This window comes from Colius striatus, chromosome 12 (genome assembly GCF_028858725.1).
Source record: "Colius striatus isolate bColStr4 chromosome 12, bColStr4.1.hap1, whole genome shotgun sequence".
Lineage (NCBI taxonomy): Eukaryota > Metazoa > Chordata > Aves > Coliiformes > Coliidae > Colius > Colius striatus.
In genome coordinates, this window is record NC_084770.1 from 6,545,065 (window position 1) to 6,570,052 (window position 24,988).

A 24,988-nucleotide genomic window follows, 5' to 3' on the forward strand; every position below is an offset into this window, starting at 1 on the left:
GGTTCTCTGTAGTTTGCAGGGAACCCTGAAACTGTATTTCCTTTTCACCACAAAACACTTCTTACAGTAGCTCTATTAAGAATCTGTAAGGAACCAAAACTGGTTTGGTTGTTTGAGGGTTTTGGGTTTTTTTCTGAGGGCAATTACAACTGCAACATCTGCAGATATTGTAATTCTTAGTAGGCTTTGCCCACAAGAGCCTTATTGGGTTAGAACACTATTAGGCACATTGGCTTTGTTTAACAATCCACTTCAATATCTTGTTTTCCAAGACTCATACAACACTACCACAAGACAAATTAAAGATCTGTATTGCCAGATTTTGACGCATATTCCACTTAGTTTCTCATATCACAGCCCAGTTAGAATTGCATTCAAATATCCCCGTGAAGTTTAACTTTAATTCTGTAAGTTGCACATCTTGAAGGTTAGAGGACTGTTACCATTTCTCCTTATACTTCAGTAATATTTAAACCTGAAACCCTGAATATATATATAAGGTAGCACCTATAAGTAAATAAACAGAATACTGAAAACAAGCCATCAGACTAGTCTTGTGATCGAGACTAAAAATGGAAGTGTCTGCAGTATCACTAACATACACTTTTTTAGTCTAAATATTTAAGGACTTTACAAATCATTGAAAAATGAAATGTCAAATATATCTTTTAAATTCCTCATTAAGTCTCCCCAATTGTATTTCAAAAGATTCTAAATATTTATGACTTTGTGAACTATTGAACATTAATTAATCATGTGTAGAGAGCTATTTCCACAAGTTGCTTTGGCAGTGCAGGAACGGATTTTTTTCTTTTTTAAAAAGTGAAGCTTAACAGGAGTTTCATTTCATCCACAAATGAGTTAATAAGGGAGGAATGCAGATATCTAATTGCACAACTTGCAGTAATTTCCGAAGGGGGTGTGTGTGGCAGAGAGTGGAAAACATAGAAGATGGAAAACTTGCAGAGAAAAACACAACGAGCAGATATTTTTCAGTGTAGACTAAGCATGGGTGTAAAATCTGTCTCTGCCCCATTCTCTTTCTCTCTCAACAAAAAGGATTTGAGCTGTTCCCATGCCAGGAATTTCCTACGACTATCTCACGTGCAACACAACCTCCTTCTCCACAGTGGTTTTTCTCTGAAATGGCTCCTGGTTGCTTGCTAAAGAATGAGAACTTCTAGGAGGCACCTCCCTGACAGAAGGATGAGACTGAGTGCTGCCAGTGGGTGCAGCAGATGAACTTGAGGGACAAGAACTGACGGAAATCACTGTCACCACGCTCAGCTCACACCTAATGGTGACATGGCTCCATTCAAACAAAATAATACTGGCAATCTGAAAGGAGAAATAACAGCAAGGGATGGGGAAAAAAAGAGCGTAATTTAAAAATTCTGGTTACAGTAGACCAGGAGTGAGGCCTAGTGAGATTTAAGGTCTAGCACTCATCAACACAGGAGAGGAATTGGACTTGAGGGCAGGGCAGTGGTGTGCACAAAAAGCTTGTCCAGAAGCACACAGTGAAGAACCTGCTGCAGATGTGTAATAGATACATAGGAGGACGTGTTTCTCAGAAATTATTCAAATCTGGGAAAAAAGACTACAAAAGGCACTTCAGTTTTCTAGCTGGCTGATATGAAACATTGCACCAAGTCCAAACCAGGGCACGGGTATACGTGATACACAAGCTTATGTGTAAATAAACTTATATCATCATCCTCTATCGGTTTCTAAGAAAAATCTGTTTCAATATTTATTTTTAAAACAATTTTCTTTTCAATTAGATATGAATGCAGTTATACAGCTTTCATCAGAGCAATCTGCAGGCAACAGTATAGCCTTCAGTTGGTGCTTCATCAAAGTACCTCCACATGCACAATTTACTTCAGCCATTCTAGTGGCTAAAGAGATTTATTTTATCATATAAAATACATTACAACATCCATTGAGGCATTCTAGAAAAGTGGGAACACTTGATTTTCACTTTGATCGAAACAGTTCTTTATGGCAGTAGCCAACAGTGATGCTTATCAAACAGTCAGATCTGTGAAGAAAACTTATAAAGAGCTAATACAGAACTCAAGTTGACAAAATTACACTTCTGTAACTCTGATACTTCCCCCACACTGAAGTGATTGAGGTGTAGTGTCTCCCTGCTGTGAAAGAGAAAATGTGATGTGTAAGTGAAAAAACCCTTCAAACAAAAACCCAAAAACCTCTTTCAAGATAATGCTTCTGCTCCAACACAGGCTTGATGCTGATGATTAGATGGTTCTGATAGATGCCACTTGAGTTTTTTCCCCTCAGAAGTTTCAATCTTGTTCTTTAAATTCAGAGATGTGACAAAGATTTGCATGTGGCACACACCTACAAATGGACCGAAGTCTGGTGAAGTTAAAGGATTAATCTTTTACTGTACTTTGATGGTTTTATTCCAGAACAGTTTTTCCATTTCTGATTCAGACATAATGCCAATAGCTCCATCTCCAGAAAGACATAATAATTCCATCTGCTTTTCAACGAGAAAAAAAATAAAATAGCTCAAGTGTCCAAGGTGAAGGAAAACAAGTTTCATCTGTACAATCAGAAAGAGTGAAATTTTGGTCAAGATGTCAAGTGCAGTTAAGATGAATGCCAGGACTGCCTTCAAGACTTAAAAAGTAAAACAGAAGTAGATTAGACATAGTTGAGCTTAAGGAAAACTAAATCCAAAAGCTCACTAGCCCAATACAGTATTGTCTCTCTCAATTTCTGCTTTTGGTATGTTTTCTGTGCGTTACTGGCTCAGTACTGTCAGGAGTGACACTGGGGAGGTGGTCAAATAAGGAAACAGAATTACCACAGTTGGATTAATTTTTGTTTCCCAATATATATTTTTTTTGAAGAAAAAAAGTATTAAAAGTAAACTGCAAATGAATACAGCATGGAATCTCACCAAAGGTTTCCTTTAAACAGCAAAAATAAGGAACAAATGAAAGTTACTTTGCTGGAAATTCTACTGTATGATCTGAACACACTTTAAGTCAAGTATTTTTGACAACAGCTTTCTCTCTTTGGCCTCAAAGTAGCTTTAGCCTAAAGATATGAATGCTTTTTAATTTTTTTTCAACAAATATAAATGGATTCATAGTTCACTGAGTATCTGATTGCCAGCTCAAGCTTGCTGAACACTAGCAATTCATGGAATGTAATATTGCCAGAGAGGTTGTGGCTGCCCCATCCCTGAAAGTGTTACAGGCCAGGTTGCATGGGGCTTTGAGAAATCTGGTCTAGTGGAAGGTGTCCCTGCCCATGGTAGGGAGAGTTGGAACTAGATGATGTTTAAGGTCCCTTCCCACACAAACCATTCTATGGTACAGAGTGTTAGATCATCATCTCATGGTCTCTTCTGGCCTTAAACTCAACAGCTCTATAACACATTTTTCTAGCTAATGTCTTTGGAAGTGAAGTTTATTTCCACGTTAGCATGGAACTATGACATACACATATCTGACCAAAAGGTAATAAAAGAGAACTCATATGATAATAAAAAGCAGCTGCATGAAGAAAGACTTAAAGTAGCAGTGTGCATCCATAAAATACTGTGCTAGACAATACTTTCATAGAATTGGAGTGTTTACAGGGCTGCAGAACTTTTTAGGGTTAACTCCAGAGAGCAAGCAAGAGACAGCAGCAGGCATACACTCTGGTGCATATAGCTACGATATTGTAGCATGAAGGGTCATTTACAGGATCTGCACATCCTGATACAGCTACAAGCAGCACACATTATAGTACTGGAGCACTGAACCAATTAACCCTCTCTGGCTCTTTTCCAGTCAAACACCCACGCATTTACTTCGCTGCTTTTCAAGTGCTGGAGCTCGATACAGGGGAAGGAGTGGATCAACAAACAAGAGTAGCAGCAGACCACAAGCGTTGCTAATGAACAAAGAGAGAACTACACATAAACTCTGCTAATTAGGTAAGTAAAAACAATGAAAGAATAAAAGAGAAATTACAGCAAAAAAACCCCAAAACCTTATTTCTGTCTTTTTAAATGTGGCAAGAATGATTCTTCTCTTCCATTCAAGAACTGGAGAAAATACCTGTGCAAGGAATAGTTTTCCCAAACCAGAAAATCTTGGTGCTAGAAGAAAAGTGCTAAACAACAGCACATAGAGAAACAAGCTTCAGAAAAAAAATATAAGAACCAAATGAACAACTCATTTTCCAGAAAGTAGTGAAACATCTTAAGATCTACCATGTGATGGAAAACAAAATTACAACAGATCTTCCTGGAGACAAAGTGGACTCTACTGAAACGCAAGAGAAAGAGGTAAGGCTTTCTTCACCTGAAAATTGCAACACATCAAATCTTCTCAGTAACTGTGCATTCGTTCAGCTTAATGTAGTGACAGCTGGTTTAGTCTCTGCTTGAAGAGGGAAATGTGAGTGCAGGGGGAAATGCAAGCGTTAAGTCTTCAGCAGAGTTGAGACAGAGACAGGGAAAGAAAGAGAGAGGGAGAGAAAATGCTGTGCTTAATAAAAGCCCTGCTCAGATTACAAATACAAGCAGTTTACTCACCCCCCTGCTTCCAAGTAATGGGTAAATTTAGATGTCTCAGCTCCATAAATCTTTATGGTCCCCTTGCGACTGTCACCAGTATTTTATTGTCTACAGCTTCCTGACCCTCACCTGATAAATTAGGAACTGTGGACATTAAACCAGAAAGCTCATACATCATTTCTGAAGATATTTTTGGGGTGACCCTCTGTAGAGAAATAAGATTCTTAATAAGGGGAAATATGGGAACTGCCATCTGCCTACGCACACACTGCCGAAGACCAGACATTCGGGAGAGGAGGAGTTGCATACACACAACGTAAGCATCTGCTTTTGCATCAGTCTGTACTTAAAAGAGCAAATCTTTGTACACCGTGGCTAAAAGGAAGCATTTGGCATCCAAATCTATCTATCACTTTTGACTGCTGTAGAAAGGGGAAAAAAAAAAAAAAGGAAGCTGATGCACTGCTTTACTTTTCACAGCTCCTGAATTGTCTCCTATAATCTTCTGAAACCTGACCATCGTTCTAAAGAGGAGACCAGACCACCGACCCCTACCCTCCAGAGATGGACACAAGACAGGACTCACATTTTTAACATCTAATTGCACCACAGGATAAAAAAACCCCTGGATACCAGCTCGGACATGGTAACTGTATCTCAAAATAGCAGATGACCAGTTTACCATACTGATCATGCTGGCCTTTCTTCAGGACCATCCTGGACCAGAGAGGAATAGTGAACTCTCACACCGTACGCAACTCCTGCACAAAATACAGCTCCTGAATACATTCTGTTGGACACGAAAATGTCCTCTCCTTTACACTACTTGAACGGGTCTGGAATTAGCAACGGATCTTTGTCATCCTTCTCAGTAACAGGAGAAGCCAAGCAGGACTACTCAAGTGAGGAACAAGGAAACAAAGTGCATTGGGCAGCTTTACTGATCCTCCTGGTGATAATCCCCACCATTGGAGGGAACATACTTGTCATATTGGCAGTGTCTCTGGAGAAAAAGTTGCAATATGCTACCAACTACTTTTTGACATCCCTGGCAGTGGCAGATTTGCTCGTGGGCCTGTTTGTGATGCCGATCGCCCTTCTCATAATATTATTTGGTAAGTACAGCATGTTTGTTTCATCAGGCTAGTGTATGGGGTACAATTTGGGGAGGGCTAATTGAAACAGAACATTGGCTTTACAGTATTAAAATTTTAAAAATCACTTAGATGAGAGTTGCTAAATTTTCTCATCCTCTCAATACAGTTTAATGCCTTTATGGGAAGTATAGTCACCGTGGATACCCTCTCCTTTAAAACAAACCATTAAAAAAATCACCTGAAACTTATAACTGATACTAAACTAGAGGTAGACAGAGGAAATAACACTTTTTTACAGTGTAATACTATTTTAACAATATCAGTACAATGTTGGTATCTGTTTTATCAAATATTACACTAATTGTAGGCAGTCTTCTCAAAAAAACCTCCCATGAAATGAGGGCTAAGTATCTGTTCAGAACACTGAATGTTCAAAACTGAATAGGTTTTGAACTTTCTAGGAGTCAGGTATTTGATTTTACTCTACCATTGATTCCAAGCCTCATGAGCAGTTAGAGATGGTCCCTGGCACCAACAGTAGCAACAAACTTTACTAGTACCAGCTTTCAGAGAAACCAATTTTGTCTCACCCTGGTGAAAGCAGCAGGTTTGTAACCATCCCAAAGAATTAACTCACCCCAAAGCATTAACTCATCTGTCAAGCCAAAGAGGCCTCAGTCCACGTACCTTATGTTTGAGACTCAGATTTACCATTTAGTCTGGTTCACATAGAATAAAATAGGTAACTTTTACATGAATATGCATTGGGTGTGGTACTTTCTTTCTGGTTAGTCATTCCAGCACAAGCACGACTTTTTGATATTCTCTCATGTGCAGCTTTATATTTTTGACAACTAATCAGAGGCTGCTCCATGCAAAACTCTACCTTTTACTTCTAAAGTTTCTATAACAATGGTCTGGTTTTGTTTCCTACAAATGGGGGGAAAGATATTGAAAAAGGCTTTTCAATAAACTTCTTGATTTACACAATTATCTTTAAGGTACAGGTATCACCAGGCTCTAGATAACGAAAAGCTGCAGGAATTCACTTCACCTATGCTAGATCTCTAAGGGCTGCCTGAGCAACAAGCAAACACAATCATAAACTTTCTTTCACAAAGGCCATCAGTAGCTTTTGTTTGCTGTAGAAGACTGTTATCACTTTGATAACAAATGCATTTATTCACTAAAGGCAACACTGAATTTCTGTATATTACAGACTAATCCTAAACAGAGGCATGAATTGGAGGTGAGAATTCAGTGTTGTGATCATACAACAGGCTTTTTTCAAGCAACAAGTTTCTAAAAAGAAATATGAACATATATGACCAGGGCAGTGACTTCTAACCTGAAAAAAGCAGTCACCTATAAACACTTTGGTATGTCATGTATGTGTGTAAAGGCTAGAAACAGATATGTATATACATATTATACACAGATACTGCAACTGCTCCTGCCAAAGGTTGAATTCATAAGAATAAAACAACTAACCATAAGAACTACTAGTACTGGACCAGCAATCAATACCAAGGGAAGGTGGTGGCAGAGGGTTATTTTCATTTAGCTAGACTAAAATCTTTTCTTTTAACTCTATAAAGAGACTATTGCTCCTTAATCTCTCAATTAATCCAAAGCTAAACCCTGGTCACAACAGTTTAAAGTATGCTAGGAATCTCAACTTCCAAGGCAAACAACAGCATCCTTCATGTTGCAGGAAAATCATAAGAAAGTAGCAATATTGGTTATGGTTAACTAAGACTGTGACCAGCCTTTCACAGAGCAGTGGTTAAACCTGAAATTTCTTGCATACAAGTCTCTTTTTGGCAGTAAGCCAGAAAAACTGCTTTGCCTCTTCACTGACTGGGAGAAGATGCTGAGGTGTTTATAGAAGCTCAAAGCATGAGTAAAACATGAGGAGTTACTGGAATGAAGCTAGGACAGACGTTTAAATACATAACAAGTCTAAATGTTGAAGCTACACTAGCCAGATAACTACTTGAAGGTAGAACAATCCCTGACAGCAATAGAGTCAATTAAATTCAACCTCCTGGCGCTTCCACACAGGAATGTTTCTATAATAATGAAATAGCTGGGTGCAGCTTCTAGATACAGAACACAAATATTATGCTTCCGATTTGGGACTGATACCTAATTATGTGAAGAATATTTGATGGAAAAGGTGTGAACAAAAGTGCAGTCGCATTAAACGATCATAACTGTAAAAACTAATGTCTCATAAAACAGGCTCTACACCCTGAAGGCACACTTACAGAAAAATCTTCAGAAATAGACCTAACTCTAGGTGATCTTGTTCTGGCAGAGGGGTTGGACTAGACAATCTTTCAAGGTCCCTTCCAACCCTTAAGGTTCTGTGATTCTGTGTCTGTGTAATAAAGAACTACCCCTTGTAAAACCAAACAAATAAAACAATCTGTAACTCACTCGCAGGCATAATACCATAAGCAGCAAATTATTTATTCTCAGCAGAGCAACAAAAATGTACTCTAGTACAAATAAGCACTGTAATTTTAATTTAGGAGTGTGTCAGAAAATATAAACAGTTCATTGTTTTTATTGATTGTTAAATTATTCTCAACTCTCAAAAAAAAGGAGGGGGCTAGCAAGTGAGGAAATCTAGATTTCAAGAGAGTTGTGCAAATTTCTAGTTGCTGATGAAAAGCAAAAATGTTGCTCTTCATTGCATAGTGAAATTAGCAAGTAAACTTGAGCCACCCTCTCATTTGTAAAGCCTGTAACAGGAGGGAGTCTGTTGTCTACAGCTTGGTGGGCAATGGGTTATGCAGAGGTAGTGTATTATCTCCTAAAATATACTCTCCATTCTTGATATTTGTCCACTTAAACATCAGAAGGTAATGCTGACTGTCCTAGGCTGCAAAACAGTATTTTAAAAATCTATCACGAGCAGTCACTGTCTTCATCTTCCCCTTTTACTGATGATGAGCCACAGCAAATCTTCCCTTCTTGCTTGTACAAGCTACCAGACAACTGTTTTAACTGAGGACTACTTTCCAAAAGCTCAAATCTAAAGATAAAGAAGAAAACAAAGGTATACTCCTCACAAATAAACTCTACTTAAAAAGTCTTCCATTTAGCCAGAGTAATTTCAATAACTACTTGACAGTGCCCAACAACTGCTCAAGCTGTAACTGTAGCAGAGAAACCAAAGCAGGCAACCATAGGGGTGAAACAGGACAACAGTGGCCTGGAAATGTCAGGCCAATGCAGTCCACAAAGCTAAATACTGACACAAGGCTGAATATCACACACGCAGACTACACACCCCCACCCCCAACATGACGACTGAAGCCTGGGCTTATGTCAGCTTGTGATTAAAAATATCCAATTTCCATCTCTGTAAAAGCATAATTATCTAACAGCAACAAAATCCTTTACATGCAACACATTTCAACTGCCCTTGTAGAAGAACAAACGGTTTCCAAGTCTGTTTAAAGATCTCTCTTAATCATGCTTATACATGTTCACAAACAGTGCTTTCTCCCAAGCTTTTGTTAAACCTTTTGGGTTATAGCAAGAGCAGCTCTTCTATACTGTATTTTGGTTTAAGGATTACACATTTCCAAGGTATTTCCTATAAAGAAATCCTTTCTTAAATAAAGATTAATCAAGGGTAGACAGTTGTGGTAAAAGCTTACCTTAAGGTGCAAGGCAAATCTTAAAACATGCATTTTATCTTGGATGGCCTCAAAAAAAGGAACATAATCTGCAACAGCAGCACTGCTACAGTGCTGGGAGGATCCAAAGCAAGGTTTGCAGGAAAGAGGAATATCTTTTTGTTTTATACCATCTGGCAGTTGGAGAAACCAGACAAGTTTTCAGGCAAGTATGTTTGTCAGGTAACCATGGCATTAAACAAAAAATATTCTAAAATCCAATCCACTCACTTGCTTAAATCAGCATTTCAGCTCTCAAGGTGAAAAATCTCAGTCAGTTCAATAAATGCTCTGGTCTGCTCCAACAGTGTGGATCTACGCTGGGAGAATCAGGCTGGACATATTCATTTTACCTTCAGTCTCAATTATAAAGCAGGACAACAAACAATGCGGTCACTGTCACGTTCAGAGGTCAGGGTGCTTTCTGAATCCTGAGGGGAAACTAATGTTCCATCTTTTCCCTGCTCCCAAACTGACAGAATAGGCCAACAGTGATACATATCACCAGCAGGAAAGCATAAAATCTCATCCTTGAGCAGTCTCTCAAACACTAAGCACAGAGCTTCTAACACAAGTGTAACCAACAAATCAAAATAAGTACAAGGAAAATACACCACAGTATGAATCCTTGATAACTATGTGACTCTTCTGGACTTGAATGCATCAGTTTCACAATATTCGGTTTGTTTAAATAGTAACCATATTCTTCAGTTCTTGTAAGCTGCTGTATTTAAAGCCTACCCTGATTTTGTTTGAATAAAAACCCATCATCTCATACACACAAATATTACAGTACAAAATACTATAATCATGAATGTGCAAATTTACTGTCCTCTGCATCCAGTTCAAAACAAGACAAAAATAAAGATAAATCTTTCTGTGTTCCAGTTGCACTTAAATGCTCTTACAACTCAAAAATGTACAAGGTTGCTTCTCATCAGATAGCTGTTTAAATTTATCTATATTTAAAGGAAGGAAAAGAGTTTTTTGTTGCAAAACGCTTCAGAGTTTTCTTCTGCAAAGAGTAAATTAACTACAAAAGGAAAGAATTTATCACACAGCAATTCTCCAGAAAGCAAAGCAGTTAGAACCCAGGGAGCACCATCTAAGTACTCTCCGACAGAATATTAGCTGCTCACTTGAAATCCAACTGTGCTGCTGTCCTTCAAGATGCAGAATACACTTTCCATTGTTGACATTTTATCTGAACTAATCCTTCATCACAGAGTCAGAAGCAGCAGTCTTATTTTTCTGGAATGAGCAAAAACATTCAAAGACCATCAAAACAATTATTTCCTTTAACTGTATTTTTTTTCCCCTCGCCTTTTTTTGTTTGGTTGGTTTTACAGCTGGTTACATGAACCACAAGAGATTTTGCTTTTCTGGGTTTTTTTCCCTTCAGAAAGGCACCGTATCTTTCTGTCAGCTGAAAGTACAGATAGAATCATTAGAAATATTAAATATGAGTAAGCGTTTCATAACATTCTAATTACAACTTTCTCATATCTGCCTGACAGAATAATTTCTTGAAGCATAATTTCAACCATTATATCTATTTTAGGAAATACACATCTAGATACTAAAATTCACTGGTTAATGATTTGGAAATAGACCACCTCCTTCCCTTCTGCCTACATCACCCTCACCTGGAGTCCACCGCTTTTCAGATGGGTGAGGTTTGGGTCAGGGCTCCGTCCATCCATCCCCTCCCTTTGTTTAACAGGTAAGGTCTCCCAACATATAAGTACAGATAAGTATGTGCTATGTCCGACCTTATAAAATTTTCCACCTCCTGGAGTTTATAATTCAAGGCAGCACCATTATCATTTCTATCAGTCACATTATGAACAAACATTTTAATCTCAAACTGCTGCAGCATTACCACACTGATAAGACTGAGCGTTACAATATTCCAGCTCACTCGGCATTCTCAGCACGGAGATCTATTTATTCACAGCAAGGAGATTAAAACCAATCTGATTTGTCAGAAACGGCTTTTTTTTCCCCCCATAATCATCATTCAATGAAGAACTGATTTCTCTGGCAATATTATTAATGTGCCTACTGATTGAGTACAGCTGAATTTTATTAGGAAGGAGAATATATTTAGTAGATCAACTTCTACCATTAGAAAGAGAAGAAACTTCTGTGTTAACACATTCGTCCCTAGAGCTACAGAACACTGTTACAGACACTAGAGTGCACATCAGATTGAACACTACTGGCACTGGATTGCAATACAAACTACTTGTGGGTGAAAATAGAGCAGTTAAGGGAAAAATAATTGAAGTTTCATTAAAGTTTATTCATTTTGGTATTGTGAACATTGATAGGGGAAACTCAGCTCCTACAAATACAAGTTTTCTGGAAAACTGGACACTACAAAACCTTCATCTTGGATACAGTGTAGTTGAAAAACCCTATGTTTGCTATAAAGATTATCATTAAAGACAGATACCTACTGTAAGAAACAGGATGCCAGGCTTAAAACCCATGCCATTGCTCTTGGGGGGAAAAAATAAAAGATAGGTAGGCATGAAAGCCCTTCAATTTTTAGACAATCGTTATTAAGGCAGAAGAGCCCTGCTTTACCACATAAGAGCTCAACTGTACCTGGTCAAGTGACACAGGAAACTCATTTTAAAGCTGTGTGAACTAGATTTCTCAAGATTGTTACTAACATTCAACCATGGTTCTGCAATGACTGATGCAGTGGTTACAACTCATTATCTCCTCCATTTAATACAACCTTGAAACACAGGACTCTCACTGAGACACAGCTGAGAATAACCATTTAACGGCAGGGAACAAGGACCAAGAGCGCTCATGGCCCATTTCTTGAAAACTTTTTTATCCCAAGTCCTTGTCACAAGGAGCTTATGATGTAAAAGAGGACAAAAAGACAAAGAAAAGCTTATCAGCTTCATCAATCTGATGGCAGCAACCACGCTGATCAGGAGCAAACTAAAATGTAAGACAGAAGCCAGTTGAGGAAGTGGCAAAGCCCAGTTCCTGTAGAATTACGAATTTCTCAAAGGTACTGACGCCAAGGGAAAACCATACACCGAAAACTCTCAAAAAGCTTACACTCTAATGAGTTTTCTGTTCTCTTTCAGACAATGCCTGGCCTCTTCCAACTGCCTTGTGTCCTATGTGGCTGTTCCTCGATGTCCTCTTTTCCACAGCTTCCATCATGCACCTCTGTGCCATCTCACTAGACCGCTACATTGCGATTAAAAAGCCCATTCAGGCTAGTCAGTACAATTCATGGGCTACAACAGTCATCAAAATCATCGTGGTCTGGCTCATTTCAATAGGTATGTGACTCGGAGACTGGAAAAGGGATGCAAAAGCTTTTAACATGTAAAACAATAAGTGAAAGCTGGGCAAAATGGAAAATTTGGCCAAGTACTATTGATTAGCAGACCCTAACACCTGGGCTGGCCCAAGTCTACCTCTTGGATCACACAAGAGCTACACTGCAAAAATCTGCTTACAGCATAAATATCTGCCTGAACTGCTACTCCTTATAAGGCTCACCAGAAAGGGCAAGGATTGAGTAGGGATGATCACTCTTCCAAAATCAAAAATCAAAATGTAACTACATGTTTAGCAAGTCTCCTGGGAAAGCAAGATTTCACATTTCTGTGCTAGTATGTTCTGTTTCAAACACAGTTTTAAGCCTTGAGTAGATGCTGCTAAAATCTGCACCTTACAATTGTCCCACAAAGCAAGTAAAAAAAGGTTACTTATTTACAAAGATGGAAAGATAAGTGAGTGGCTAATAACACTTGCACTGAACACTGAGATGCACTGGGAATACAGCACATAGGAAGGCTAACTTCTAAGCTAAAAATCCCAAACCAAATCCTGAAGAGTTTATATAAAGGATGCTAACATTTAAACTTTACTGATATTAGCACCTCTGTGCTATGCATGTGGCACCTCATCTGTCTTTAATGCTTAAAAAAATAAGTTAACTGAGCTAAAGGAGTGAAAATATTTAATCCAATAACTTAATGAGCACTGCAGGCAGCCATAGGCATAGTGCTGTATGTTCTGTGTGCAAGAGAAAGGACAAAATGATTCTGGATTATTAAGGCAAACGATGCATAGGAGAAGGAATATATCCGCCTTCTTAGCAGAGGCGTACATGCCTAAACCCAAAAATACCAAGTTGAAAAGAAATCTGGAAGAGCTGTGATGACAGAAAAAAATATATTATCTCTATTTTATCACAAAGGGAGAAACTGTTAGCATGACATGACACAAGGTTTGATGCCTGATTTATTGTTACTAATCAGAGCTGTACTTTCCCATTTCTTTTTTATCAAACACAAAAGTACTCTGCAGATGAGACAGTGTTCCCCAAATCAAAGGTTAATTTGTTTCAATACTCATTTTCAATGTTTGCTGTATCTGAAGGTGTGCCTCTAATTACGAAAGGGATCAACTGGCTGAAGGGCAAACCATTTTGTTCTTGCTGCCTTCAACCAACATCAGTAAGCAGAGTAGCAGAAGAATACAGTAAATGACTAGATGTCATTAAATGGTATCAGGAAACACAGCACAAAACCTTCACCAGACAGCAAGGAACCTATTGTTTTTGTTGTAATGTCAGACTGCTGGCAAAGGAAGTGCTGACTGAAATTTAGTGGTTATAAAAAATTCATTTAAAAGACAAGCTTGCTAACATCTATTTTTTTAAAGGAGTGGTGAATTACAGAGGTAGCTGGCCTCATTTAAACACTCTTAAATATGCAAGAGATTTTAAACAACAAATCCATCTCAAACACACAATGCATAATACTGGTATCTATTTAACTACTTGTGTATATGAGTCAAGCAGGGTGAAAAAAAATCAGCTATGTCCACTCACTTGATGTGGCTAAGATAAGAGGGAAAGACAAATTTTATGTATTTACAGAATTGGCCTTCTAAAAGTGCAAACATTACCCTGGAGGGGAAAAAAAAAGGCAGATGGCTTAAGGGAAAACACATTTCACTGGAAGAAAAGCCATACTAATTCTAACAACTAGAGTCAAAACAATTCATGTGTTTTACACTTGAAAAGTTAGCAGCTTTCTACTGCTTCCTCAATCACTATGGAATAGGCCCGATCTCCTTAGAAAGGGCACTCTGTTAAAGTTGAGCTTGCCAATTCTCACAAAGTACTATTTGTGCACTTATCCACATGATGGTCTAAACCATTCACACTCTCTCCATCACCCTGGGCCTGCTCCAGAGCTCAGAAACTACCTCTCTTTAGAGATGCTTCAGCCCCCTCCTCCCTAAAAAAGAAGGAGATCACAAACAACTATCACATGCTGAAGTACTTGTTTTTTCTCCTGTAGGCATTGCAATTCCAGTCCCTATCAGAGGCATCGAAGATGGAAATGGCAACTCTACAAACATCACGTGTGCTCTGACACCTGATCGTTTCCATGACTTCATTCTGTACGGCTCAGTGGCCGCCTTCTTCATTCCCCTGGCTATCATGATAGTCACTTACTTTCTGACAATCCAAGTGCTACGCAAGAAGGCCTACTTGATCAACAAGCCACCTCAGCGTTTCACTTGGTCAACGGTGTCCACAGTATTCCAGCGTGACGCAACACCTGCCTCCTCACCAGAAAAGGTGGCCATGCTAAACGGCTCCAGAAAGGACAAGGCTTTGTCCAACGACATGCCTGTCTGCAGAACATCCACCATCGGGAGGAAGTCCATGCAAACAATAACCAATGAACAAAGGGCATCCAAAGTTCTGGGGATTGTATTTTTTCTTTTCTTGGTGATGTGGTGCCCATTCTTCATTACAAACGTAAGTTCAGTTCTGTGCAACTCCTGCAACAAGGAGGTTTTTCAAAAGCTTATGGAGATATTTGTTTGGATAGGATATGTATCCTCAGGAGTGAATCCTCTTGTCTACACACTCTTCAACAAAACATTTAGGGAGGCTTTCAGCAGGTATATCACTTGCAACTATCGGACCACAAAGCCTGTCAAGGCCCTTCGGAAGGGCTCCAGCAGGATCTCTTTCAGAAGCTCTATGGCAGAAAATTCCAAGCTCTTTGTCATGCATGGGATGAGAAATGGTATTAATCCCATCATGTACCAGAGCCCAATGAGGCTGAGGAGCTCACCAATCCAAGGCTCATCAGCCATTCTGCTGGATACATTGCTACTCACAGAGAATGAAGTTGATAAAACAGAAGAACAAGTCAGCTATGTATAGTGGAATGGCAGCCACGATCGTATCATAGTATTGCTGTCTGTATTATTCTAGGTAACTGTGTTATATAAGAAGGTATAAATACTATTGTTTTCTGTTATTTATGCAAGCAATCTCTCATAAATTTATATTAATTCCCTTCCTCCAAAGTCTCCTCTACTTTAATTCCAACTCAATGGTGCCGACCATGACTTCATTCCACGATAAATTGACTAAAGCAGAACTGTTGCCTAGAGGCAAAGGGAAATAAATAAAAGCTAAATCAGTTTGATTTCAGTTCTCATCATCTTCAAATCTCTTCAAAGTATATTTTTTTATAAGAAAAGCATCTCTACAAACACAACTTTAACATTCATTCTGGCAAGATGACAGAACACTCTGTAGGTTGATGCTGTACAATGAAATTAGTAGGAGAATGCAATTTTGCTGGTTTTAACTTAAATACACTTTTATTTTGTGTAAATGAACCAGTATACAAGCTTGCTTCACTGCCTCCTACAGCTACATTCCTCTGCTGAGGCTGCATGTCCATGTACGAGCTTTTCTTGTTCTCTGTGGGTATGTATATCACAAGCAGAGATCAAAAGTTGTATGTGCTATTCCACAAGAGCTAAAACAGGTTCTTCACAGGGTGAAAAGAAATGTCCATGTGCTGAAATTATCCTTTTGGGGTTTTACTGTAGGAATGGGCAGAATCTCTTACCCACCTGAATTTCACAGGCCTGGTATTGTCATATTTCTTACAACTACCCTTCAATCTTTTCATTTAAGAAGATGAGAGCATTTAGCCAAAGTAGGACAATATTACATCAATGATACTGTGTAAAACAGGACAAGCAATGCCTGGAACATCCCTATCATTTATATGAACAATCTTCCTTTTTTATGACCATTGAAACTTTAGTGAAAGAAGAGAGAATATCTTTTTCACTTCAAAGTATGGGCACAAGTTTAAGAGACAGAGACAACAGTACTATCCAGACTTGTACACATTCAGTTGAGCTTAGCCCAAATTAATGACATTGGACTAATGGCATAAGACTACAGGTATCAATCTGCACTCTCTCAAACATGCTCAAGCCTTCCATGAGAGCACAAAATTCTTAGAAAGATTCTCTCCTCACAGTCCCTAAAAGCTACCAGGGAAATGAGGAGCTTCTGACACTGCCAGACCATCTCGCTTTGGGAAGGGAAACTGGATTTCCCCAAAGTCCTGGAATTCTTACAGTAAGCTGTCAGCTCACCATTTTTTCCAATAGTTTCCATTTATAGCAAAATTTTCATCTCAAACTTTGTTTTAATTTTTAATGTTTTCAAAACTCGTTACACAGTAAAATTATGTACATCAAAAGGCTTGTTTTTTTCATCCACAGAACAGAAAATACTAAAAATAACATGTTCTTCCAACATTTATTTATATATATTTAATTTAAAACACATGCAAGTTCGAAACAGAGCCTAACATAACAAGTGCCAGACAGTTCCAGGAGAAAGTATTAAGAATACTTCTGTGGTACTTACTGTAAGTTGTCTCCTTCTTCCCCTTTTTGGTGATAGTCACTGGCCACTTAAGTTAGAATAAGCTCTAACTGCTCTTAATCCCTCTTTCATTAATCAAAATTTGTTTATGAGGATCTTGTAGTTAAAATCAGAATTGATGGATTGCTATAGAATCACAGAACGGTGGCGGTTGGAAGGGACCTCTAGAGATCATCTAGTCCAATCCTCTGCTAAAGCTGGTCCACCTAGATCAGGTCACACAGCAACATGTCCAGGTGGGTTTTGAAAACCTCTAGAGAAGCCTCCACGCCCTCCCTGGGCAGCCTGTGCCAGGGCTCCCTCACCTCAACAGGGAAATAGTTTCTCCTTATGTTTAAATGGAACTTTTGTGTTCCAGCTTCTTTCCATTACCCTTTGTCCTGTCACTAGATACAACAGAAAAAAGTGATGCTCCAACTTCCTGATATCCATCATCTAGATGTTTGCAAATATTAATGAGCTTCCCCCCCACCCCAGGCTCCTCCTATCCCGACTAAACAGCCCATTCCCACAGCCTTTCCTCTTCAGGAAGATGTTCCAGTCTCCTCATCATCTTAGCAGCTCTGAGCTGGATGGCTCTGAAAGACGCTTACATCTAAAAATATTTGAGAATCAAAAGCCTTTAATAAGATCCAGATTACTTTGAAGCTCAAAGGGGAGGAAGGTAGAATAAAACAAACTCATAAAACCTCCAAACTTTCAGGTATGTAGCTGAAAGTCACAGACTAGTGTCTTATTTAACCTAAAGCAGGCACTCCGGAAACAGGTAAAAGTGTAATCATATCCATGCACAGAGGCATCATAGTAAAAAAGATTAAAAGCATCATTTGTAATGCAGGAACAAGTCTTCAGGAGGAATAACACCAAGTAGACAAGCACAGCACTATTATTGAGAGGTTATTTCCCAGCAGCCAGAGAGCAAGAAGCAGTCACCTTTGAAAACTCTCTTGCTACTTAAATAAATCCACGCTGATTAAACAAAAAACTGTTCACACAGCAGGCAGAGATCATCTGCTTTCAGCAACTTAAATTTTCCCTTTCTAGCAGGAACAAAACAGCATCTGGAAAGAGCAATAGGTAACTTGGTTCTCTTCTGTCTGACCCTGTTCTTGTACAACCGTTAGTCTGCAATGAGCAATGACATAAGGAGAAATTTGCCCCAAGTGTCTCACAGAGAACGATGCCAAGGCCTCTTTGTAATCAGTGGTTAGACCCCAACAACAGGAAACAATCCTTGAAAAAGTCCCACCCAGCAAAGCTGTATTTTGTCAAGCCAGCATACAGACTTCCCAATTTTAGTAACCATAACTAGAAGCTCAGCATGTTCCAGTTACTGAATTTAGTAAGCAACATCAAACCTCAAGCAAAAGGACTAGTGACTAATCAAAAATCCAGTTTTCCTACAGAGAAAGGAAATTTCTCCATAGACAGAAACACTTCATCAAGAAAACATGCACATTCCATTTAACACACTAAGTGTAAAAAGAAATAGCTGTGCATTCTGTGAAACAGCTTGTCCAGTGACGAAGCAAATAAACTAGTAAATCAGCTAACAATCTGGGAAAGCTTAAGGACAGAGGAGGAAGAAAGATGAGGAGGATGCAGAACAATGTAACAGACAGCAGAGATCTTGTTTTAGCAACTGTATCTACAAGAACAGATTTGAACAAAGACATTATCTTCATTAGCAAGACATGATTGAAGAGAGAAACACTGCAAGCTGCTGTAAGAAAGCACAAGTTTGTTGCATGGTAACTAAGGACAACATTGCTCATGTGGTACTGATGAGAGAGACAGGAGACTCAGGACTACATCCACAAGCATCATCTTCAAATAACACAAATATATAAAATATATTTTTACATGCTGGCTGTGAAGTGAGAGTATTTTTATCGCTTCCCACTTTCTTCATAAGGACAGCAACCTAAATTAGAACTGATAAAAAGTCTGCAGCCACTTGCTGGGAGAACACATCACCCTTTTACAGGAGAAAGGGGTAATGCACTTCCCATTTAACCAAAAAAACCAGACATGCCTTTCTCTGGAGTGAAATGCTCTCAATAATTTCAGAATCTGGCTCACACCACACCAACCACCTGACCAGCACTATGGTCTCCATATGCTACATAAAATAACTTACACAGTTGCCTAGTTCAGTTTTCCTTATTACCAGAGAGACTTTTATTTGGCATATTTTGTTTTTTAAACTACTACAAAGCAAGACAGACAATTCAAAGCTCATCTGCCACACACAAGCACTATGGGAATGGTAGAATGGTAGGGGCTGGAAGGGAGAAATACATTTTAGAAGAACAATGGCCAAGGATGGGGTTTTTGTTGTTTAATTATTTAAAAGAAAACATTAAAAGATATTTGGTCAATGTTCTGGCTGCCTATCTAATTAAACATTACAGCACAGATATGGCCATAAAGACTACCTACAAGTATCATCCACCTCAGCAGACTCCTGGAGAGGAAAATAATGGAGTTGAAGCCTAGCAGAATGAGTGCCTTGAAATGCAAATAAAGGGAATACTTTAAAAAAAAATCCAAACAGAACAATCCAGACAAAACCAAGCAAACAAAATATCAGTCTTTAAGCCACCCTAAGAAAGAAAAGCAAGAAATTCAGCTAATCTCAACTGTAGTGACATAAAACACATTTCATGAAGCCAGTTCCAAACTATCTGGGGTTCTATAAGCTGCAAGCTTTCAGTTTAGAGGCTATCAGAAAACCTTCAGGCATACAGAAAAATTTATTCATCACTTATTTTGAATTCTCCAAGTGTAAAATTCCTTCTACCACATCACAACTGGTCATGCTTGTATCAATTCTCAAATGCATCCAAATACAGCTAAAAACCCAGTGTTAAGCTGAAGGCAAAGCACTGAGATGAGAGATTGATGCTATAAAGCTGTTCACTAGCATATGAGAGGCACACTGATTTTTTTTTATGGTGCTTCATAGAAAATGTCATTTTCCTACACCATTTTCTCATTGTGGAAAAAATCCTCAGCACTGCAAGTTGGAATGAGAAAGCAAAAGCATTACTCCCCTAAATCTTATTCTAGGCAGTCATATGTAACACCAGCCTTAAAAGGTAAAGTAATGCAAGCACAGTAAACCTGTTAAAGGCATACTGAGCAACCTGGAACACTGGAGCCCAAAGAGGCAGGACACTCACCAGAGCTCTTCTGGCTCTTTGCCTTGCAAGTTGGAGCCAGGAGGCCTGGAGTTCTGGCCTATTACCATGAGGCATTAGATTTCTTTCATCATACTGATAAAGGTGCCTATGTACAATGCAAAGAAGCACTCCTGCCCCTTTGGCTCTCTAGGTAACCATCAACACGGCAAAAACAACAGTCAGGAGAGAAGTCACTTCCATATTTTTGCTTTGGCATTTGACACCATAGTGTTTACTGTCAGCATCTGTTCCCATGAGACACACTGTTTTCTCCAGGACAGGACAGGAAGCTTTTTTCATGTTTAAATGTGAAGCTAGTTACATAAATAGAAAAGATGCCTTGCTGAAATGTTCATTTCTACTCTTATTTTTAATAATTCATGTCAAAGCCTATTTGTCTAGCCACATCTAAAATTCCCTGCATCCAGGTACAGAGGTTCTTTCCAACCCCTGAAAAACAATATAATGCCCTTAAAATCTAGGAGCTTCTTTGCCTTCTGAAAGTCCCCTTTACACATCAATGTTCCCTAATAAAATCCAAATGGAAGCTTTTGCCATTAACAAAATAATTCATCATTTAATGGCTCAAAGAATCTCAACATTTTTGATGACTTAATTGGAAACTTCAGTTGCTGAACAGGAGTTTTAAAGCAAATTCAAGGATTTTGAGACAATCAATTTAGTTACAAATCCCACTGCTTTAAGTATTTACTCAGTTAAAAAGCTATAAAGTGTTATTATCTGAGCAAATGTAAATCTTTTATCTGGAATTAGAGGTGTAAGGGGGAACATACTAGACTGGTTTCTCTCCCTCTTCTCATGCATACTGCTATTTAGTGATCTAAAAATGTATATAACAAGCAGTGTAGGTGGCATTTTTAGGCCCTAAGGAGCAAGTAACTTCCCGAAGGAATACTGTTGAGTTTTCAGCAGAGTATAAGCTAGTCTGAAGAAACTATCTTAGATTTAAATAAATCATTAATTTACTTATTTGGGTACACATTCCAGTTTACAGTAGGAAGTTAAAACACTTGCTGAGACTTTCAAAAGCTCTCAAGTGATAAAGGCTTTGAGCCCTATTTTCCAAAAGAAGTAGAACCTCATGCATACAAATAGTCTAGAACAAAGATAAAACAATAGCAGGGAAAGAATTAATGCAAGATGTCACAGTGCACTGTTTGAAACAATGAATGTTGTTGTGCAATCTGATTGCACAGCTACAGAACTCATTAGAAGTTAGATTAGTTTTGCCTGGGATGCAAAAGGACTTCTCTGATGCACTACAGTTTGGTACTGAAGACACAGCTCTGTTTCCAGTATCAGACCTGCAGATAAAGACATTTTCAGATCCAAAAGGACTTCAGTGAATGTCTAAGACTCCTTCTAATTATAATGAGTTCTCTATTACTATTAATCTTTCAGTGAAAGAGACCCTCCTTCTCCTCCCCCAGGAAGACTGAATAAGACAAAGGTAAAATGTGTTGGAGGGCAAACAAACCCCTTTTAATCTTGCCTACGCAAGAATTAACAAGCAGGTACATTTCACTAAATTCCTCCTCTTCACAGTTAATACATTGAAAAAGCCACTGGTACAGATCACACTGGGGTGACTGTTAGCCTCATACTCAGTTACCCAGATCTGCCATCTGCCTGCTGGTTAAAGGCAGCTTGTGAGAGTTAAAGAAACCAAACCATCCAAGTTTTCCTGGAACAAAAACCAAGCATCTGATCTGTGTTTGCTTTAAACCAAATATATAGCATTTAAATATCAAAGGCTACATAAGCACAAAGAACACAAAAGCAGGAAACATTACTGTTCCAATTGCATCATCCTACAATGAAGAACTGAAGATAAACCATGCAGAGCTCTCCATGTGTGAGTAGCCTACATTTATCAGCCGGGACTACATCTTCCTTTCAGGACTCTCCAGAGGCTGCATTGTTCTCTCTCCCACCCTTAGCCTTTTCCCAACAATATTGCACCAAGGGAGAAGCAGCATCCCTCAACTTAAGTTGTCCTTCCCCAGGGCTTTTATTTCCCTGGACTTAACAACAGCTATGAGAACACTAAACCATTTCAGTTCATGCTTTCATGCACCATTGCAGATGTCCCACATTGAAGCCTTCTCCCTAACCACATTTGTTAGATCTGTAAAACATCTACCTCCACACTTCTCAGATAAACTGAAGTCTTCAGATACGCTGCAGCATTGCCCTAATGCATAACAATATTAAAAATAGCTGACCACATAAACTAATCACATCTCACTCTGCAATATAAACAAAGATCAATTCATGAACTAAACTGGTAAAAATTAAGATAAAAATAATTCTTTCCGTTTTCAAAAAGCAAAACCACTTGAAATTTATTGTGTTTTTCATCTCATCATAATAGTCTTAAAAAAGAAAAAGGCTGACCAGAAATCACAAGTGCCTTAAAGGCTGTTTTCCAGCAGTCATGATAAATATTTTATAAACCACTTCAGTAAAAGGAAGGAATATAAACATCAACAACTAGGTAAGCTTGCTATCAATGATCACTAGTAAAAGTGATCTGGGAGAACACTGTCAAACCCATCACTAACCCACGTCCCTCAGCACCTCATCTATGCATCTTATAAATGTCTCCGGGGATGGGGACTCCACCACCTCCTGGGCAGCCTGGGACAGTGTTTAACAAGCCTTTCAGGGAAGAAGTTCTTCCTAATCTCGAATCCAAACTTCCCCTGGAGCAACTTGAGGCCATATCCTCTTATACCTTGATATTTGGGAGAAGAGATTGACTCCCATCTCACTACACTCTCCTTTCAGGTAGTTGTAGAGAGTGATCATGTGTCCTCTTCTCCAGGCTGAAGACCTCCAGCTCCCTCAGCAACTCCTCCTCAGACTTGTGCTCCTGACCCTTCATCAGCTTCACTGCCTGTCTCTGGACACAGTATGTCATGGCTCTGCACCATTTAACAATAAAATTTTACTCAGAATTGTCTCCTGTAAGAGGTGGCCATTTTTAAAAAGAGAGAAGATGTGAAGCCCCAGGTTTTTATGCCATACTATTTTGACTGTCTTGCTAGCTGTGAACAGGAATAAAGGAGGAGACACTTTTGAAACAATTCTCTTGCTCCAGAGCATTTTCTGATAATTTAATACTGTGGCATGAAAATGATCAGTCTCAAAAAATGTAACTAGTGCCTAATTTTTGTAAGGCACTAAGCCAAGAGGGAAAAAAAGCCATTGCAAGTCCTATAGCCAGCAAGCTGTGCTTTCAATCCCTAGTTTGCAGACCTATGGACTGCTTCAAAACAACAAGCAAAAATAGAACTAAAACCAGCAACACTGCAGATCAATAAGCTTCAATTCCACATACTTGGTCCCCTGGGTAATTTGGTATCTTTTATAACACTCTAGAAAATGTATTCTTGCAATTCTTAGGCAAAACTCAAAACCTAGACTAGAACATCCTATCTAAACCTCGATTCACGAATTTTGAACAAGGAAGTAGCCACACACATTCTTTTGACTCTTCCAAGTAATTAAAATGTCAAGAAATAATCTAAGAAAAAAGTGCTAAAAAGAGTTAATATTGCAGTCAAAGCAAAACCCTGGTGATTTAAAAATTAAACGTCATGGTTTATTACATTCTATTCGATCACATTTTACTCTGGTACTGTTCTGCTTTCATTAACTCCAGCCATAACAGCCAAGCTGTGCTCTTGCATGTACACAGGGCTGCATGTATGTGCTGGCAAGGAAGACTCACAGAGTTAAACAAGGACAGAAAAGCCTTACAGAATGTTCAGCTATGCAAACGTTTTACCTAAAAATAGCTGGCTCTGTGACACTATGACAGTTTCAGTTCAAATCACAGAAGAACATTTAATCACAGATAGCTGTAACAAAAGGAGAAAATAAACTAGGTATTTATGGCAATGTAAATTTGGGGGTTCTAGCTCTGCCATGTTCATCAATGGTGCTTTTAAGGAAATTACCACTCTCTGGCTATATAACTTCTTCCCTTATATGGATTTTCTTGTTCCTATAGGAGGAATAGACAGAATCACAAGTCTGTGCATACTCCTGCTACTGTAGTGTACAAGCCAGTACATGAACTTACACTTCCAGTGTGTTCAACCCTACAGTAATGCCAGGAATTCCCCAAGAAAAATGTAGACCACATTAAACAGATTTATTCTCTTCTTCCAATACTGGCTTGACAGTTCCCTTTCTGGAACCACATACAAGGAGTTGATTGATATCTCTCCTCATTCAAGCTTCAGACATGTTCCCTCACCCAAGATGAGATTAATTTCTGGATCTTAGTCCACTGTGTTACAGACCTGCTCACCTCCCATCACAAAACACTTCACTGAAAAGCTCTGTATACCTAGAAGCTGACAGGTCACTGATTCTTGTCAGTATTTGAAGCTGCATTAGTAGCCTCTAAGACAAGTAAATCCAGTTAGACTTAACAAACCACAGACCTAGGAGAGAGGGATCATTTTAGTCATTCAACCTGACAAACTCACAGTTTGCAGTTTCAGCAAACGTGAAAGGTTAACATAAACCCAACTTCTAGATCCTTACATCAATAGACAATTTTTATTTCCAGGAATTAAAATATGGCTTTTGGTTTACAACTAACTGTGGTGCCTCCTAAGCAGAAAATCCCTCCGTTGCTGTATGTGAATGCAGGGGCC

General features: G+C 38.8%; 2 protein-coding genes across 3 annotated transcripts in view; one reads left to right on the forward strand and one right to left on the reverse strand.

Annotated features, from left to right (window-relative positions):
* The window catches only part of PSMD1 (proteasome 26S subunit, non-ATPase 1), a 71,954-nt gene that overhangs the window by 28,841 nt on the left and 18,125 nt on the right, over positions 1–24,988 (reverse strand). The gene's annotated exons all lie outside the window — the stretch shown is intronic.
* HTR2B (5-hydroxytryptamine receptor 2B) lies at positions 3,793–15,795 on the forward strand. Of its 2 annotated transcripts, XM_062006136.1 has the most exons (5): positions 3,793–3,964; positions 4,050–4,318; positions 5,030–5,664; positions 12,455–12,655; positions 14,693–15,795. In XM_062006136.1, exons 3-5 carry the CDS (start codon positions 5,355–5,357, stop codon positions 15,571–15,573), a joined length of 1,392 nt encoding a protein of 463 aa, XP_061862120.1. In that variant the 5' UTR covers positions 3,793–3,964; positions 4,050–4,318; positions 5,030–5,354; the 3' UTR covers positions 15,574–15,795. The 2 variants fall into 2 exon arrangements, with proteins under 2 accessions (XP_061862120.1, XP_010199494.1); XM_010201192.2 differs by lacking the exons at positions 3,793–3,964; positions 4,050–4,318 and adding an exon at positions 4,687–4,865.

What these genes read in the sequence shown, in the direction of transcription:
- HTR2B (XM_062006136.1), top strand. Translation starts at nt 5,355, where the DNA reads ATGTCCTCTCCTTTACACTACTTGAACGGGTCTGGAATTAGCAACGGA. An exon ending in CCTTCTCATAATATTATTTG is followed by an intron (nt 5,665 to 12,454) that starts GTAAGTACAGCA and finishes GTTCTCTTTCAG; the next exon opens with ACAATGCCTGGCCTCTTCCA. An exon ending in GGTCTGGCTCATTTCAATAG is followed by an intron (nt 12,656 to 14,692) that starts GTATGTGACTCG and finishes TTTCTCCTGTAG; the next exon opens with GCATTGCAATTCCAGTCCCT.